The following is a 14,426-nucleotide window of genomic DNA, read 5'->3' as shown; positions in this document are numbered from 1 at the left end:
TAAAAAGGTAACCGCCCTATACAAACATCAAGATATGGGTTTTTTGCTAAATTAACCTATGAGAACAATATGGTTTCGTTTAAAAATTCGCTTACACTTGAGTTATTAATTGTTTTCCACTTTAGTGAGATTATTCTGGCTTGGGGAACAAAAAATTGCTCTAGTTCTTTCTCCGGAAAAATATATTGCTCATTCTTGGCATAATATGGAAGCCGCCTTTTTTTTTACAGTCAATCCTACCAATCAAGCACATAGCGCATTAAAACTTGCAATAAAACAAAGATCATGGATATGGTCTTATTTTTATTACACCAAGTATAAATAACTCTAATTATTCCCATAGAAGTTGAAAAAGTGATTCCTTAGCAACTACATTCACTACAGTCCCAATGAGAGTTTTTTTGTTTCTGTCTATTTTCGCAGCCATAGTTGCTGCTCATGATATGGCTGCTATGTCTGGAGAACATGCTGGTCACGATATGGGCAACATGGCAACATCTAGCACTACAGATGCTGTATCCAGCGCTACTTCTAGTACGCACGATATGGCTGCTATGTCGCATGATCATGCTGGTCACAATATGGAATCCATAGCTACAACTAGTGATCATCATCACCATACCATAGAATCAACTGTGTCATCTTCAGCTGGAAATGAGACAGCAACTATTACCAGTCAATTTGAAAATGGTGCTGGATTGATCCTGATTGGAAGCACCGCTCTTTTCCTTTTGGCGTGGTCATTGGTTTAAGTGCACAGGATACTCCTAGTTTGGCTTTAGCCTATTTTGTTAACAGTATATAAAAAAATATGCCTAATAAAAAATTCTTTTAAAAACTATTGAACCTTTGTATACACAATTTTCTACACTCATCCAATTTGTGAACTTAAGGGACAGCTAGTTGTATCAAACTTCAACTGTCCCATCTAAAGCAGAGAGATTAGACAAATTATAACAAGCTATTGCATTTTCTATTGTTTTGGTGTATAATATATTAAGTTATCTATAAAGAAAGTTTTATTTGGCTATTCAATGAAACACGTTTGTTACTAGGCTCATTTACTTATTGCAGCTTTTTCACAGGAACAGGTAATTGCCTTGGTACCCAATATGTATTTTGAGGATTGGACATAAGAAGAAAAGTTTCATACCACCCAGAAATCCCATTAATCATACCAATTATACCGCCAGCACGGAACAATGGAGCACTATTAGTGAAATATGCAATTGAAAGTACAGTCACCGTTAAATCTAAGGTGAAAATAAAGAAAATAAATGTGTATGTAGTCTTGAATGTGAAACTTAATAATCCAGTGGTCAATATAGCATACCCAAGTAATAGAAACCCCACTCCTTGATACAATTGCTCGGGATGATCTTTATATGCTTCCAAAATACCAAATCCAGGGGTGTAAATTGCCCCAAAGGTTAACCAAAACGCACCAAAACTGCAAAATGCAGTATATCCAAATGTATTACCAGTTACAAAACACCAACACCCCGATAAAAATTGCAATAACCCGCCAATAAAATAGTACCCACATACAGCCAAATTCGTAAAACTCATTTCACAAGCCAAATACGTTCCCAATATTAGGACGTTAAAGGATGTACTGAATAAACCCAAACATTCAGCTTGTCCATATTTTGTAGTTTTAGTGGGCACTGGTGCTAACCCACTCAATGCATGCATTAATTCATGTCTGTAGTATTTTTGATTTCCCAATATGACGAATTCATTACCATCACCGGTGATTAAACATTTGCTGGCAGAATTGGCAGTTAAAGTATGGCAAATTTCAGTTGTATATTCTTCTTTGTCGGACATATTTCTTTGGCTATAAACAATAGATATTGTTGTAAACAGATATGACCAGCTTATTCTATTAGAATTTTAGGTAAACTGGAGAATCATTCTTATATATTTCAAGCGGTAAACACATGATGTTACACTTTCTACAAAAAAATTTTAGCAGCTAAAAAAAAACAACAGCACTGCCTTGGCTGATTTAAAAGAAAGTGCAAATCCGGTTTACGGAGGGGGTAAACTTTAAAAAAATTAAGATAAATGAAAAATTCCAGCCGGACTCAGTCGATGAACGTAAAATTACCATTGTTTATTCCCGAGTTAGCTCAGATGATTGTTGTAATTAGACTTGGTTGCAATTTTCCAGTGATCACCACACGCGCAAAAAAAAGTAGGTTACATTTCTTGGTTGATCTTGTTGTGAGGTTTCATCAAGGCGTTTCCGCATACATCAAAAGAAAAAACGTTCTTTTCCTAATATCTTTTAGCGGATAACCAGTATATTATTCTGATATGAATAGAGAACGCACCAGAACGCACCCTTGGCAACTGTGATGAAGCTGCTGGGTAATAGTTGCTTTCATTTTCATGTCTATGATGCTATAACACCACGCTACCAAGTGTCAATACAAGGAGATATCGGCAAACTGAAAAGAATAAGGTGCTTGTGCCTACCAAGTCTATGGTTACGTATACAGACCAGAGCGACGCTTTTCCTAGCTCCACGACGGGAGAGCGTCAAATTCTATTTGTGGACGGCTGGGAAGTGGTATGAACAGCAACACAAACAAGCATGGCGACTCAGCCTGGTCAGCGCAATGAGCATCCGTCAACTTTGTCTTTCATTAGTTCACACCATTAAAGGAACCAGCACAAACCATTTAGACGTGCTACCCATAGGTATTTGCAACCATTACTTGCAGTAAAGCTGGCGGGCCGCATCACGTGACCAAATCAACCACGACCAGAAAACCAGCCAATGATATCGAGGATGTTTATAACTAGTGGGGATTACATGCAGGATGCGCACAATGATTTCTCGAATTTTTTTTTCAGTGGTTTGCAATCCAATAGAAAAAAAGCCCATACAAACCAACAGAGCCCAAGCCAATACAGTGAGGTTGGTTTTTACTGGTGGGAAAAAAAAACTTCAAACCTTTGAAAATTCACAAACCTTCTTTAAGAACAATCTAGTTTTCCCAATCGTGAACAGACAATCGACTTCCCCAGTGTTGTAAAGTCATTCATAACATCGTTGAAGAACTCGTTTCACTTTTACTTATTTCAATTTTCAATTTTATTTCATTGTGTGTTTATACTCAATCAGTGAAATATACAAATCCCAAATTATAGATATAATTTATATACAATCTACCACCACTACAGGTTTACCTTTTGTATATATTTATACCCATTCACAAGTTCAATTGAGATAAGCGTTTGTTTTTCGTTTTTTTAACTATTCATATAAAGATATATCTCAGAAAATGTTCAGACTTGCATTCAACTCAGGAATGACCCAAAAGATCATTGCCGGTGGTGTTGGTGTTACTGGTTTAACTGCATCCTACTTGTTATACCAAGACTCCATGACCGCCAATGCCATGACCGCTGCCGAACACGGGTTACATCCTCCAGCTTACGGTTGGTCCCACAATGGTATGTTTGACACATTTGACCATGCCTCTATCAGAAGAGGGTTCCAAGTTTATAAAGAAGTTTGTGCTGCTTGTCACTCCTTGGACAGAATCGCCTGGAGAAACTTGGTTGGTGTTTGTCACAACACCTCTGAAGCCAAGGCCATGGCTGAAGAATTGGAATACGACGACGAACCAGATGACGAAGGTAATCCAAGAAAGAGACCAGGTAAGTTGGCCGACTACTTGCCAGCTCCTTATGAAAACGAACAAGCTGCTAGAGCTGCCAACCAAGGGGCCTTACCACCTGATTTATCTTTGATTGTCAAGGCCAGACACGGTGGTTGTGATTACATCTTCTCCTTGTTGACCGGTTACCCAGAAGAGCCACCAGCCGGTGTTGTATTACCAGTTGGTACCAACTATAACCCTTACTTCCCAGGTGGTGCTATTGCTATGGGTAGAGTTTTGTTTGATGACTTGGTTGAATACGAAGATGGTACTCCAGCCACTACTTCCCAAATGGCCAAGGATGTTACCACTTTCTTGAACTGGGCTTCTGAACCAGAACACGACGAAAGAAAGAAGTGGGGTTTGAAGGCTATCATTGTTGTTTCCTCCTTATACTTACTTTCCCTCTACGTCAAGAGATTCAAATGGTCTCCAATCAAGAACAGAAAGTTCAGATTCGACCCACCAAAGAAATAAGCCAAAGGCGAACCCTTGGAAAAAGACAACAATATCAAGAGTAAAACATAAAGTCATTTAATTCATATGTTCTTTTTCTTTGTAAATATAAAAGTTATATGAATTAGCTCATTCTTTCTGTTTGTCTTTTTCTTTAGACTGTCATTTTGTTGTCATCATGATAACATTGGTTGTTTTTTTATATAATATGCAGAAAAATACATATAATAATTGTTATTAGAAGATGTGTAGTAGCTGAATTCTCTAGTTATTTACGTAGAACTTTTTGATTAGCTGTATACATTTGTGAGTATTAACTGTTATTGTATTTCAGTCCAGGGCCCTGACAAGTCTATTTGCAACTATTTCATGGGGGGAGGAGATGCGTATAATTTTTTGTCAGACAGCATCATTAGCTCTATCTACTAGGGATGAGACACGACACGACACGATTTGAGAGTGACAGAGTATGTCTCGTCTGACTGTATTGTTGGCCAGGTATAATTGCTAACTAAGCCTCATTCTTGTCATAATTAGATCTTCCCTACATATATAATTTCAGGCACTTTCTGTAGGTCATATTTGTGTGGGTTACACCCTTTACCTGGATATACCCCTCCTCCCCTCTCCCTCCCCACAAACTCCAGATTTAGACTCGTATTAGTCTGTCAATAACTCGGGGCACCCAGGTGAAAACAAATACGGGTAGGCCCTGACAAGCATAAGGCACAATTTTCGGTGACACAATACGGAGAATAATAGAATGTCTCAACTGACACGGCGGAAAAATTACATAATCCGGCGCAGCCCACTAGCAAAGTTTTGCCATGAAACACAAAGTTCGCCGAAATTAATTTCATAAAACACGGCATTTCCAGACATTTATAAAATTAGACACTTTTCATACCACTTTTTTCTTGTTGTTTCAACCATAAACAATCATTTGATACGAATATTTGCAAATGGTGCAGCAGAATATACAAAATAAAGATACCAAGCAGAACGGTAGGGATACCCCTCTGGTAATGGACTATGTTGTGAAAAGCTCCGCGTCGTCCATCAAGTCCGGCACCTCTGAAGAGATGCTATTGGTGGGCCCTTCCTCAGTTGTTGACGCTACTTCGTTTGACATTTCCGACGACGATGTCAAACCTACAAAGACTGTGTTGATTTTGACCTTGGCATCGTCCATCTCAGGGTTCATGTTTGGTTACGACACTGGATACATCTCCTCAGCATTAATCCAAGTCGGAACTGACTTGTCTAACAAGATCTTGACGTCAGGAGAAAAAGAACTTATTACATCCGCAACTTCGTTGGGTGCACTTTTAGGCGCTATAGTCGGTGGGATCTTGGCTAACTTAATTGGAAGAAGAATGGTGTTGTTGGGATCCAATGTTATTTTTGTCGTGGGTACAATCATCCAGTTGGTTGCTCATACGGTATGGACCATGATTGCCGGAAGATTTGTGTTAGGTTGGGGTGTTGGTATCGGTTCGTTTATTGCTCCATTAATGCTTTCTGAATTGGCTCCTGCTAAATACAGAGGGAGATTAATCGTTACAAACGTCATGTTTATTACTGGTGGTCAACTTATTGCTTACTTAATCAACTGGGGGTTGACCCGGGTAGAACACGGCTGGAGGGTTTCCGTGGGGTTATGTATGATTCCACCAGTGTTCCAATTTGTCTTGTTCTGGTTCTTACCTGATACCCCAAGATTCTACGTTATGAACGGTGAAGTTGAAAAGGCCACGGATATTCTCAAGAAAATTCACAGGGACCCCTCCGATGAATTCATACAAGCCACCATTGAAGAAATGGTTTCATCAAACTCAAATGTTCCAGGAAGGGGCCCATTACAAAAGTCATGGGAATCCATCAAGATCATCCATAAAACCCCAGGAAATCTTCGAGCATTGATTCTTGCATGTGGATTACAAGGTATTCAACAGTTCACTGGTTTCAACTCGTTGATGTACTTTAGTGCTACTATTTTCGAAACTATTGGATTCAACAATCCTACCGCCGTGTCTATTATTGTTGCCGCTACAAACTTTGTTTTCACCGGTATTGCCATTTGTATTATCGACATAGTTGGAAGAAGAAGAATCTTATTGTTCGGTATCCCCTGTATGTGTATCTCGTTGGTGGTTTGTGCTATTGCCTTCCATTTCTTAAACGTGGACTTTTCCTCAGGGTCCGGTGTCATTGAATCCAGTGGCATCAGTGGATGGGGAATTGTCGTTATTGTCAGTATGGTGGCGTTTGTGGCTTCATATGCCATTGGGATCGGTAACTCAGCCTGGGTCGGGGTTGAGTTGTTTTCCGATGTTAATGTCCGTTCGGTAGGAGCTATGTACGCTGCAGGTACCAACTGGGCAGGATCCATGGTTATTGCAGCTACATTCTTGACAATGTTACAAAATATAACTCCAACCGGTACATTCTCCTTCTTTGCTGGATTATGTTTTGTCTCGTTCCTTTTCGTGTACTTTTTGTTACCAGAAACTGCTGGGTTGGAATTGGAAGAGACTACTAGTTTCTTGAGTGATGGGTTCAATGTCAAACAGGCATCGAGAATGGCTAGGGAAAGAAGACTACACTCAAAGTTTGCCAATAAAACCAGAACAGCATAGAGTAACTTAATAGACGTAACTAATTCTTAATATATAATACCATCATAGTAGCGTAATCCATGCCAGGTCGTGTGTGGTTTATTTTTCTGTCTGTCTGTTTGTTTGTTTGTCTGCCTCTGTCTGCGCAGTCCGCAGATGCTTTGTTGGTGAAATAAAATTTCTGTTCTGTTTTTGCGGACAGAAACTACAATAGACCGTTGAATCACTTTTACCACATCAAATACTAAAGCTTCTTGGCTAATTCATTTAGATTTTTGTACATTATCTTACCTCCTGTATTTATTTATATGCGCAAATGTCAGACATACGATTGCCGCGAGGAGAACCAGACCCTAAGAAGCGGAAGCTCAATATGCCACCACCGCCACCACCACCGCAGTCCAAAGGCCACATCAAGGAAATGGGGAGGTTGAAAGAGTACGAAGTGATAAGAAAGTTAGGTCAGGGGACGTTTGGAGTGGTGCAAAAGGCCAAGAGCAAGAAGACTGGCGATTTAGTTGCGTTGAAACAACTCATTAACCATTCGGCTAAGGAAGGCTTCCCCGTTACTGCCATGCGAGAAATCACGATTTTGAAACGGTTGGACCATAAGAATGTAGTAAAAATTGTTGAAATGATTTATGAAGAGCCCAAAGTGAATAACCCCGCCGATTTGATCACGCAGCGAGGGGCATTCTATACCGTGTCGCCATACATGTCAAGTGACTTGGTGGGGCTTTTAGAAAACCCCAACGTGGAGTTAGAACTCAACCAGATAAAGTGCTTTATGAAGCAACTCCTTGAGGGAATACAGTATATTCACGAACAAGGGTTCTTGCATCGAGACATAAAAGCAGCTAACATCTTGATTGATTTCAATGGGGTGTTGAAAATTGCCGATTTCGGGTTGGCGAGAACGTACCATGGGAAAATCCCCAAGCTTGGACAGGGACCAGGTGGTGGAGAGAGGGCATATACTGGATTGGTTGTCACTCGATGGTATCGACCTCCTGAACTTTTACTAGGTGAACGGAAATACACTACTGCTGTAGATCTTTGGGGGATCGGATGCGTGTTTGCAGAGTTGTTCACCCATAAGCCGATCTTGGTGGGGAAATCAGACGCACACCAGGCACAATTGGTGTTTGATTTGGTGGGACCACCATTGAACTGGCCCGAAGCGGCCAAGTTACCAAACAAAACAGATTTCAATATTGGACTCACATGCAAGCGAAGTCTAGAATCTCGATTCGAGAAGATCTTGCCTCCTACTGGGGTAGAACTCTTGAGTGGGTTACTAACTCTCGACCCTTACAAACGATTTAATGCGTTAGATGCATTAGAGCATGATTTCTTCAAGACAGATCCATTGCCAGCCAAGCCTGAAGATTTGCCCAAATTCGAAGAGTGCCATGAAATAGATAAGGAAAGATTTAAGAAGTTGCGAGAAACTAGCACCAATGCTGTATCAAATTTTGAGCTGAGGCGCACTTCAAATGAAGGAAAATACGTGAGTTATTTCTCCGATAGTGGTAAATTACCCCGGAACAATTCTCAGAATGACAGAGCTACAGATACGTACATTCCCAAGCAAAGGTCCAGCACTAATTTACCTGCTGGTGCTAAAGATTATCAGTCAAGACATTCTAACTATAGAGGCATTTCTGATCTGAACCATAGCCCACCTAAATCTAGTCCTACAAAAGCACTCCCACTGAAGCCAAGTTTTTCCGGTCCAACAACCCAGCCATTGAGTTCCGAATTACCCAAGAAACCCAGTTCGTATCCGGATTATTCGGAGCGAACCAGAAGTGGTGCCCCGCCAGTAGTACGAGGAGTGGGGACAGTGGCAAATATAAGGAACCAAACCAGCTCTTTAGTGAAAAAACAAGAAGAGTCGACACCTGTTGTGCCCAAGAAACCTGCGATTAATATCTTTATGAAGAAACCCAATCGGCAACTAAGCGGAGGATCACCCATTATTAATCACCTAATCAAGAAAAAGAAGACGATCCTGGATCCTGATCCGGATAGTGACTTGAGTGAGGTGGAGAATGACATATCCAAGAAGGATGAAGCTTCATTAGATGGGTTTTTAGATGTGCCTAGCTTCAAGATGGACATTGAATATCGAAAGTTGAGTAATGAGAAAATCAAGTACTTGAAGTCAGAAAAGAAGACATAAGTTATATAGAGCATGCTACATAGTGAATGTTACATCAACCGGCGTAATTATTAGCTCACTCGCCACCACTTTTTTGTGCCGCGCGCATCCGACACCGACACGGAGGACCCCTCCGGAAATTGACATTTCCGCGCTGCTTACTGATCTTTTAGATAATCGTTGGCGCTCCATATTTTCCCACGCTGAAAATTTTGATCCCAACCGTTTTCTTTACAGTGCTACCTTTATTACCTCCAACATAGGGTATTTTATTAGTTTTAATTGTTAGTTTGACCTAGCACAATGATCAGTATCGAAGAATATTTTTCCGTGCAAGCATTCCTTATAATCTTGCGAGAGACCCTCGAGTCGGCAATTATCATTTCAGTGTTGCTCGCCTTTCTCCACCAGACCTTCATCGGGAAAGCCAAAGTCACCACAGAATCAACCGATATCATGTACCAAAGCACTGAGGCAGTGGAGATTGTCAACCCAGATGAGACCGAGGTCGAAGTGCCTGATCTCGCCTTGTACAAGTCGCTAAAGGTACAAGTTTGGATTGGTGGGTTGCTCGGGATCGCGTGTTGCTTGGTCATTGGTGCGGTTATATTAGCTGTGTTTTATATTTTGGGGAACGACTTGTGGGCCATTGCAGAACATTATTGGGAAGGCACGTTTTCGATCTTTGCCAGTGTAATTATTTCGGTTATGGGGATCAAGATCCTTCGTGTCAATAAAATGCAGGAAAAGTGGAAGTATAAATTGGGTAAGATCTTCAATAGATCGGGGTATTTGAACGTTAATAGAGGCAGTATACTCAATAGGAATGAGAGTTGGGTAAGCAAACTTGAAGCTTTAGCTGAAAAGTATAATATGTTTATTCTTCCATTTGTTACTACTTTAAGAGAAGGTATGGAGGCAATTGTATTCCTTGGTGGTATTGGAATCAATGAAAACACATCTGTACTCGCCCTTGTGAATTCGGCTATAGCTGCACTCGTTATTGGGTCTAGTATTGGGGTGGTATTGTACAGATCAGGAAACACGCTTTCCTTACAGTGGTTCTTGGTCAGTTCTACATGTTTCTTGTACTTGGTTGCTGCTGGATTATTCTCCAAAGGTGTTTGGAATTTTGAATTGCAAAGTTTTATTAATTCGTGTGGTGGATTAGATGTTAGTGAAACCGGCCATGGACCAGGTTCTTATGATATAAACAGAAGTGTATGGCATGTAAATTGCTGTAATGGAGAAATGCAAGAGGATGGAGCATTCTGGATGATTTTCACTGCAATTTTCGGATGGACCAATTCCGCCACTTATGGAAGTGTGATTGCTTATAACATTTACTGGGCGGTAGTGATTACTGTGTTTAGTGCGTTGATCTACGAAGAAAAACATGGGTATTTGCCATTGATTCCAGTTTCATGGCAAGCAAGAAGAGCTCGTAAGAGAAATTACCAAGCACTTGAATCTGATGCAGAACCTAGAGTAAGTACATCCTCTATCAACTCGGAAACTCCATTGAAATGATTCATTAAAAAGTATATAGCTATATTGTGTAAGGAAAAGACATCTTTTGGTTGAACACATGTCTCAGTAAACCTTTACCAACTACAAGCTGAGCCGAAGGCTATGGACACTGTTCTAACTAGTTTCAACTTTTGTATGAAAAAAAGTATATCATATGTATTGGCATAAGCACCAGCACCAGCACTAGCACCAGCACTAGCACCAGTACCAGCACCAGAACGAGCACGGTAAGTGCAAAACAGCTGCTTAGTCTTCAAACATTTCATCTACAGAAGCACCCAAATATACCTTTAAAGTCTTTCTTGTGGCAGGCATAATTCCGCATTTCACCAAAGTTGGTTCTTTTGATTCTCCATCGATACGATCATAAGCTTGGAAACGATGACATCCACCAAAGGCAAAGTAATAGTTTTTTCCTGACTCCCTTACTTTAAATACATCAATAGGTGGCAATTCTCCCGAAGTTATGTCTTCAACTTTACAAGTTGCTGAGGCCATGGGTTTCCCGTTTAGGGTAGAGACCATAGCATCGATCTTCTGATAGTCCAACACTGGAGGGATGGGTCTTCTGATTTGGTCCAAGGGTACGTATTCTATTTTAAGTTGTCTGTTCATAGCAGTATTGATGTAGAAGACAACAAATATATCTTAGGGAGAGCTCATGTGGGATCTGGTTGAATTTATACTCGCGATAGTTGCTTCGATGTCCTCTATGTCAGCAAGCAATTGTTCCAGAATTCGCATTAGTAATTTTTTTGTGGTCACAGCACTAAATAATATGTCATCACAAACAAATACGACACTTTTGCCTAGGACAGAATATGCAAGGGCTTTGTTTCGGGGTCTGCAGTTATTGAAGAAACTATTCTTAGAGGAATATCTACAGCTTTACCTGGTTGTATCGGGCTGTGGCTGGCGGTTAAAAGTTTAAGGTTGCGGCTGGTGCCCCATCACGTGCATTAAGCATCAAAAATATTTTATCAATTTGATCAGTTTTTCCGCCTCTAGAAAAAGCCGAATCTCGCATTTCAACGGCCGAGTAAATCTCAAAATCCGCTCGAAGCGGAAATGCAGGACCAGAGATCATATGGTCAAGGGGTGAGCTTCAAGTTTGGATAATTTGTAATCACCTTTCTTTATCTTGATCTGCAAACTCCGATATCGTTTCAGTCTAGCGAACCCCCTAACAAGTGGAACCACCAACTGAATTAGCGACACAAACTCAACCGTCAAAAAAAAAAAAGCGCCGTGGAAATTTCCAACATTTCCGTAGATCAAAAAGATAATTTTTACCAATTCAACACATCAAAACAAACAATTAGATCTGGTTCCTTTGTTGATCCTATTTGCATCTAGCATGTTCCCTTTAGCTATCTACACATCAATAGTGCTATTGATCCTTCTACTACCGTTTCAACTCACCAGATCAAAAGGAATATTACACAACAAGATCAAATCCATACTAAAAATATGCTTATTAATTTCCATCCTAATATCGTTCACACCACAAGCTGCCCGTACAGGCGCACCTTTTCACAAGTACGGTAAACCCAAGATTGCATATTTAGGATGCAACTACCAAATAGAGTTAACCACTCGCTTTTGCGAAGATTCAGAAACCACCGAGTCATGTTATTGCAATAACTTGAATGCATTTGCTACCATGTCACATTGCTACACTCTAGGACATCCTGCTGAGATACCCTCCCTCCTAAGCATGTGCCACAGGGAATTCAACAAGACGATATCCATGGATCAATTCACACAAGCCCATGAATATTATTTAAACCAAGCCAAATCAATAGACGAGATACCCGACTACACCCCTGCAAAACTAGTGGATTTTCCTGTGAGATTGAACGATTCAGATGTTTTGTTGTTCAAAGGAGCTTATGAACAGTTTTTGGGAAATTATGATGTGTCTGTGGACTATGGTGGATTTGTCGTATTGTACTGGGTTGCAGTGTTTGCATTGGCCGCGATTGGAAACTGGTCGAAGTTTATGTTTCCTGGTTTGTACAAGAAAAGGTTAACTGGCCCTATTACAAATTGGTTTAGAAAGACGATTACTTTACCTGGGACATGGGGCAAGTACAAGACCGAAGAAAAGAAACTTGGAAAGATCTTTGATATGCTTGTTCCAGCAAGGGTAGAAACAATTATTTTTGTGGGGTTGCTTATACTATGCTACGTTCTTACCACTATTAATATTACTTACTATGAAGGTGACCCTCTTTTTCGACACAAGGGCCAAGCGCTCTTGCGATACCATGCTGTAAGATTGAGTTTCTTGAGCAGTCTGTTGATGCCGCTTTTGATCCTCTTTGGAGGAAGGAACAATTTCTTACAATGGGTTACCAAATGGGAATACTCCACATTCATAACTTTACATCGTTGGATATCACGAATAGTTGTCCTTATGGTCATGCTCCATTCAATCTTGTACTCGCTCTACTTTGGATCAAACTACCGCACGAAGATCATGGAAGGATATGTGCTATGGGGTGTTGTTGGAACCGTCAGCGGTGCTGTTATCATGATTCAAGGATTATTGGTCCTTCGGAGAAAATGGTACGAGGTATTTTTATTACTTCATATTGCATTAGCATTGGTTTTCATCATTGCCGCTTGGCTTCACGTGCGTGATTTATATTGCACGTGGTTTTACTTTAGTTCAACCTTGATATGGGTATTTGATAGAATTATTAGAATCGGCCGTATATGGGAGTTTGGGTTTCCTTATGCTAAGTTGTCAATAGCTGGCGATGATACCCTTAAGATAGTGGTTCCTAAACCTCATGATTGGGAAGCCATTCCTGGCGGACATGCATTTATTCACTTTCTTTTACCCACCAGTTTTTGGCAGTCTCATCCATTCACATACACAACCACCTCTGGTGATGAAATTGTGTTGTATGTTAAAGTCAAACAGGGAGTAACATTGTCATTATACCAGCATTTGCTTCAACATGATGGCCACAGCCAGGTTAGGGTGGCGATTGAAGGTTCATATGGAGAAAAAGCACCAGCTAGCAGATATGACAATGCTGTGTTTGTAGCTGGTGGCAGTGGAATCCCTGGAATTTTTGCCGAAGCATACGACTTAGCTCAACGCCGTGATTCAAAGGAGATGATCAAATTGATCTGGGTGGTGCGTGACTATGGCTCGATTGTGTGGTTTTACAACGAGTTACTCCTGTTGAAAGAAACCAACGTTGAAACAACAGTGTATGTTTCCCGACCTGATGCTCCATTCACCACACTGACAGAGTGGAGCGCGGTCACATCACAAGATACACATTTGGAAGAGCTACAACCACTTGCGGCTTCTGCCAAGAATAATAATTACAACTCCACAACGGAAGTGGCACAAAATGCACCACCACCTAGGGACAGGGCCCAGCTTGTGGGTACACTTTCCCATATAGCTTTCTTACACGGAAAACCAGACATTGACGCATTGGTTAGGGCGAATGTCGAGGAGTCGTTAGGATCCACTTGTTTTATTACGTGTGGTCATCCCGCCATGGTTGATGATATACGTGCTGCTGTAATTAGGAATATAGACAATAAGGAAAGGAAGAGGGTAGATTACTATGAGAAACTCCAGGTATGGGCATAATTAGGATAGGAATATATAAACGTATTGGTACAGGTGTTTCTCTCATAAGCGCATTTTTTTTTTTGCAGTAATGACATCAATGTGTACGGCTGAGATGTGGAAGAGTTTAACCGAAATGAAACCACACTCCTCGTTTGATTTCCCGTGTAGATCACCACACGGACTGTGCATCAAGTGATAGTTTCACATATTTTCTAAATCTAGCTGAAATGAGAGAATCGATGCAAATTTATTTGCGCAAAAAAAAAAAAATAGAAAAAAGAAATTACTAAAACAGCCGTCGTGCATGCTCATGCAGCTGGATCTTTTTTTTTCGGTGCAACCACAAAACCAAAAATGCAACCGAATTAGAATCGACA

At 40.6% G+C, this 14,426-nt stretch overlaps 8 protein-coding genes across 8 annotated transcripts; 6 read left to right on the top strand and 2 right to left on the bottom strand. All coding sequences in view use genetic code 12, as the record gives it.

The window, feature by feature from the left end:
* Window positions 1-443: 443 nt before the first annotated feature.
* On the top strand, window positions 444-820 carry SPAPADRAFT_66302 (uncharacterized protein; the record flags this gene model as incomplete). The annotated part of the gene is made up of 1 exon (XM_007374781.1): window positions 444-820. The coding sequence occupies one exon, from the start codon at window positions 444-446 to the stop codon at window positions 750-752; it is 309 nt and encodes a 102-aa protein (XP_007374843.1).
* A 245-nt stretch (window positions 821-1,065) lies between these two features.
* On the bottom strand, window positions 1,066-1,830 carry SPAPADRAFT_50219 (acetate uptake transporter family protein; the record flags this gene model as incomplete). The annotated part of the gene is made up of 1 exon (XM_007374780.1): window positions 1,066-1,830. One exon carries the CDS (start codon window positions 1,828-1,830, stop codon window positions 1,066-1,068), a length of 765 nt encoding a protein of 254 aa, XP_007374842.1.
* Window positions 1,831-2,990: 1,160 nt separating this feature from the next.
* CYT1 (ubiquinol--cytochrome-c reductase catalytic subunit) lies at window positions 2,991-4,372 on the top strand (the record flags this gene model as incomplete). Its single annotated transcript, XM_007374779.1, has 1 exon — window positions 2,991-4,372. One exon carries the CDS (start codon window positions 3,297-3,299, stop codon window positions 4,152-4,154), a length of 858 nt encoding a protein of 285 aa, XP_007374841.1.
* Window positions 4,373-5,055: 683 nt separating this feature from the next.
* ITR1 (myo-inositol transporter) lies at window positions 5,056-6,823 on the top strand (the record flags this gene model as incomplete). The annotated part of the gene is made up of 1 exon (XM_007374778.1): window positions 5,056-6,823. The coding sequence occupies one exon, from the start codon at window positions 5,096-5,098 to the stop codon at window positions 6,770-6,772; it is 1,677 nt and encodes a 558-aa protein (XP_007374840.1).
* A 301-nt stretch (window positions 6,824-7,124) lies between these two features.
* On the top strand, window positions 7,125-8,153 carry CRK1 (cyclin-dependent serine/threonine protein kinase; the record flags this gene model as incomplete). The annotated part of the gene is made up of 1 exon (XM_007374777.1): window positions 7,125-8,153. A coding segment is annotated over one exon (1,029 nt), but the record flags the coding sequence as incomplete, so codon positions are not given.
* A 1,065-nt stretch (window positions 8,154-9,218) lies between these two features.
* FTH1 (Fth1p) lies at window positions 9,219-10,445 on the top strand (the record flags this gene model as incomplete). Its single annotated transcript, XM_007374776.1, has 2 exons — window positions 9,219-9,381; window positions 9,430-10,445. 2 exons carry the CDS (start codon window positions 9,219-9,221, stop codon window positions 10,443-10,445), a joined length of 1,179 nt encoding a protein of 392 aa, XP_007374838.1.
* Window positions 10,446-10,691: 246 nt separating this feature from the next.
* On the bottom strand, window positions 10,692-11,060 carry SPAPADRAFT_55210 (sulfiredoxin; the record flags this gene model as incomplete). The annotated part of the gene is made up of 1 exon (XM_007374775.1): window positions 10,692-11,060. The coding sequence occupies one exon, from the start codon at window positions 11,058-11,060 to the stop codon at window positions 10,692-10,694; it is 369 nt and encodes a 122-aa protein (XP_007374837.1).
* Window positions 11,061-11,513: 453 nt separating this feature from the next.
* FRE9 (Fre9p) lies at window positions 11,514-14,067 on the top strand (the record flags this gene model as incomplete). Its single annotated transcript, XM_007374774.1, has 3 exons — window positions 11,514-11,543; window positions 11,896-13,673; window positions 13,842-14,067. 3 exons carry the CDS (start codon window positions 11,514-11,516, stop codon window positions 14,065-14,067), a joined length of 2,034 nt encoding a protein of 677 aa, XP_007374836.1.
* Window positions 14,068-14,426: the final 359 nt, after the last annotated feature.

This window comes from Spathaspora passalidarum (genome assembly GCF_000223485.1).
Source record: "Spathaspora passalidarum NRRL Y-27907 unplaced genomic scaffold SPAPAscaffold_3, whole genome shotgun sequence".
NCBI classification, from domain to species: Eukaryota; Fungi; Ascomycota; class Pichiomycetes; order Serinales; family Debaryomycetaceae; genus Spathaspora; species Spathaspora passalidarum.
Note: the sequence above shows the minus strand (reverse complement) of the source record. Positions and strands in the feature narration are given on the sequence as shown.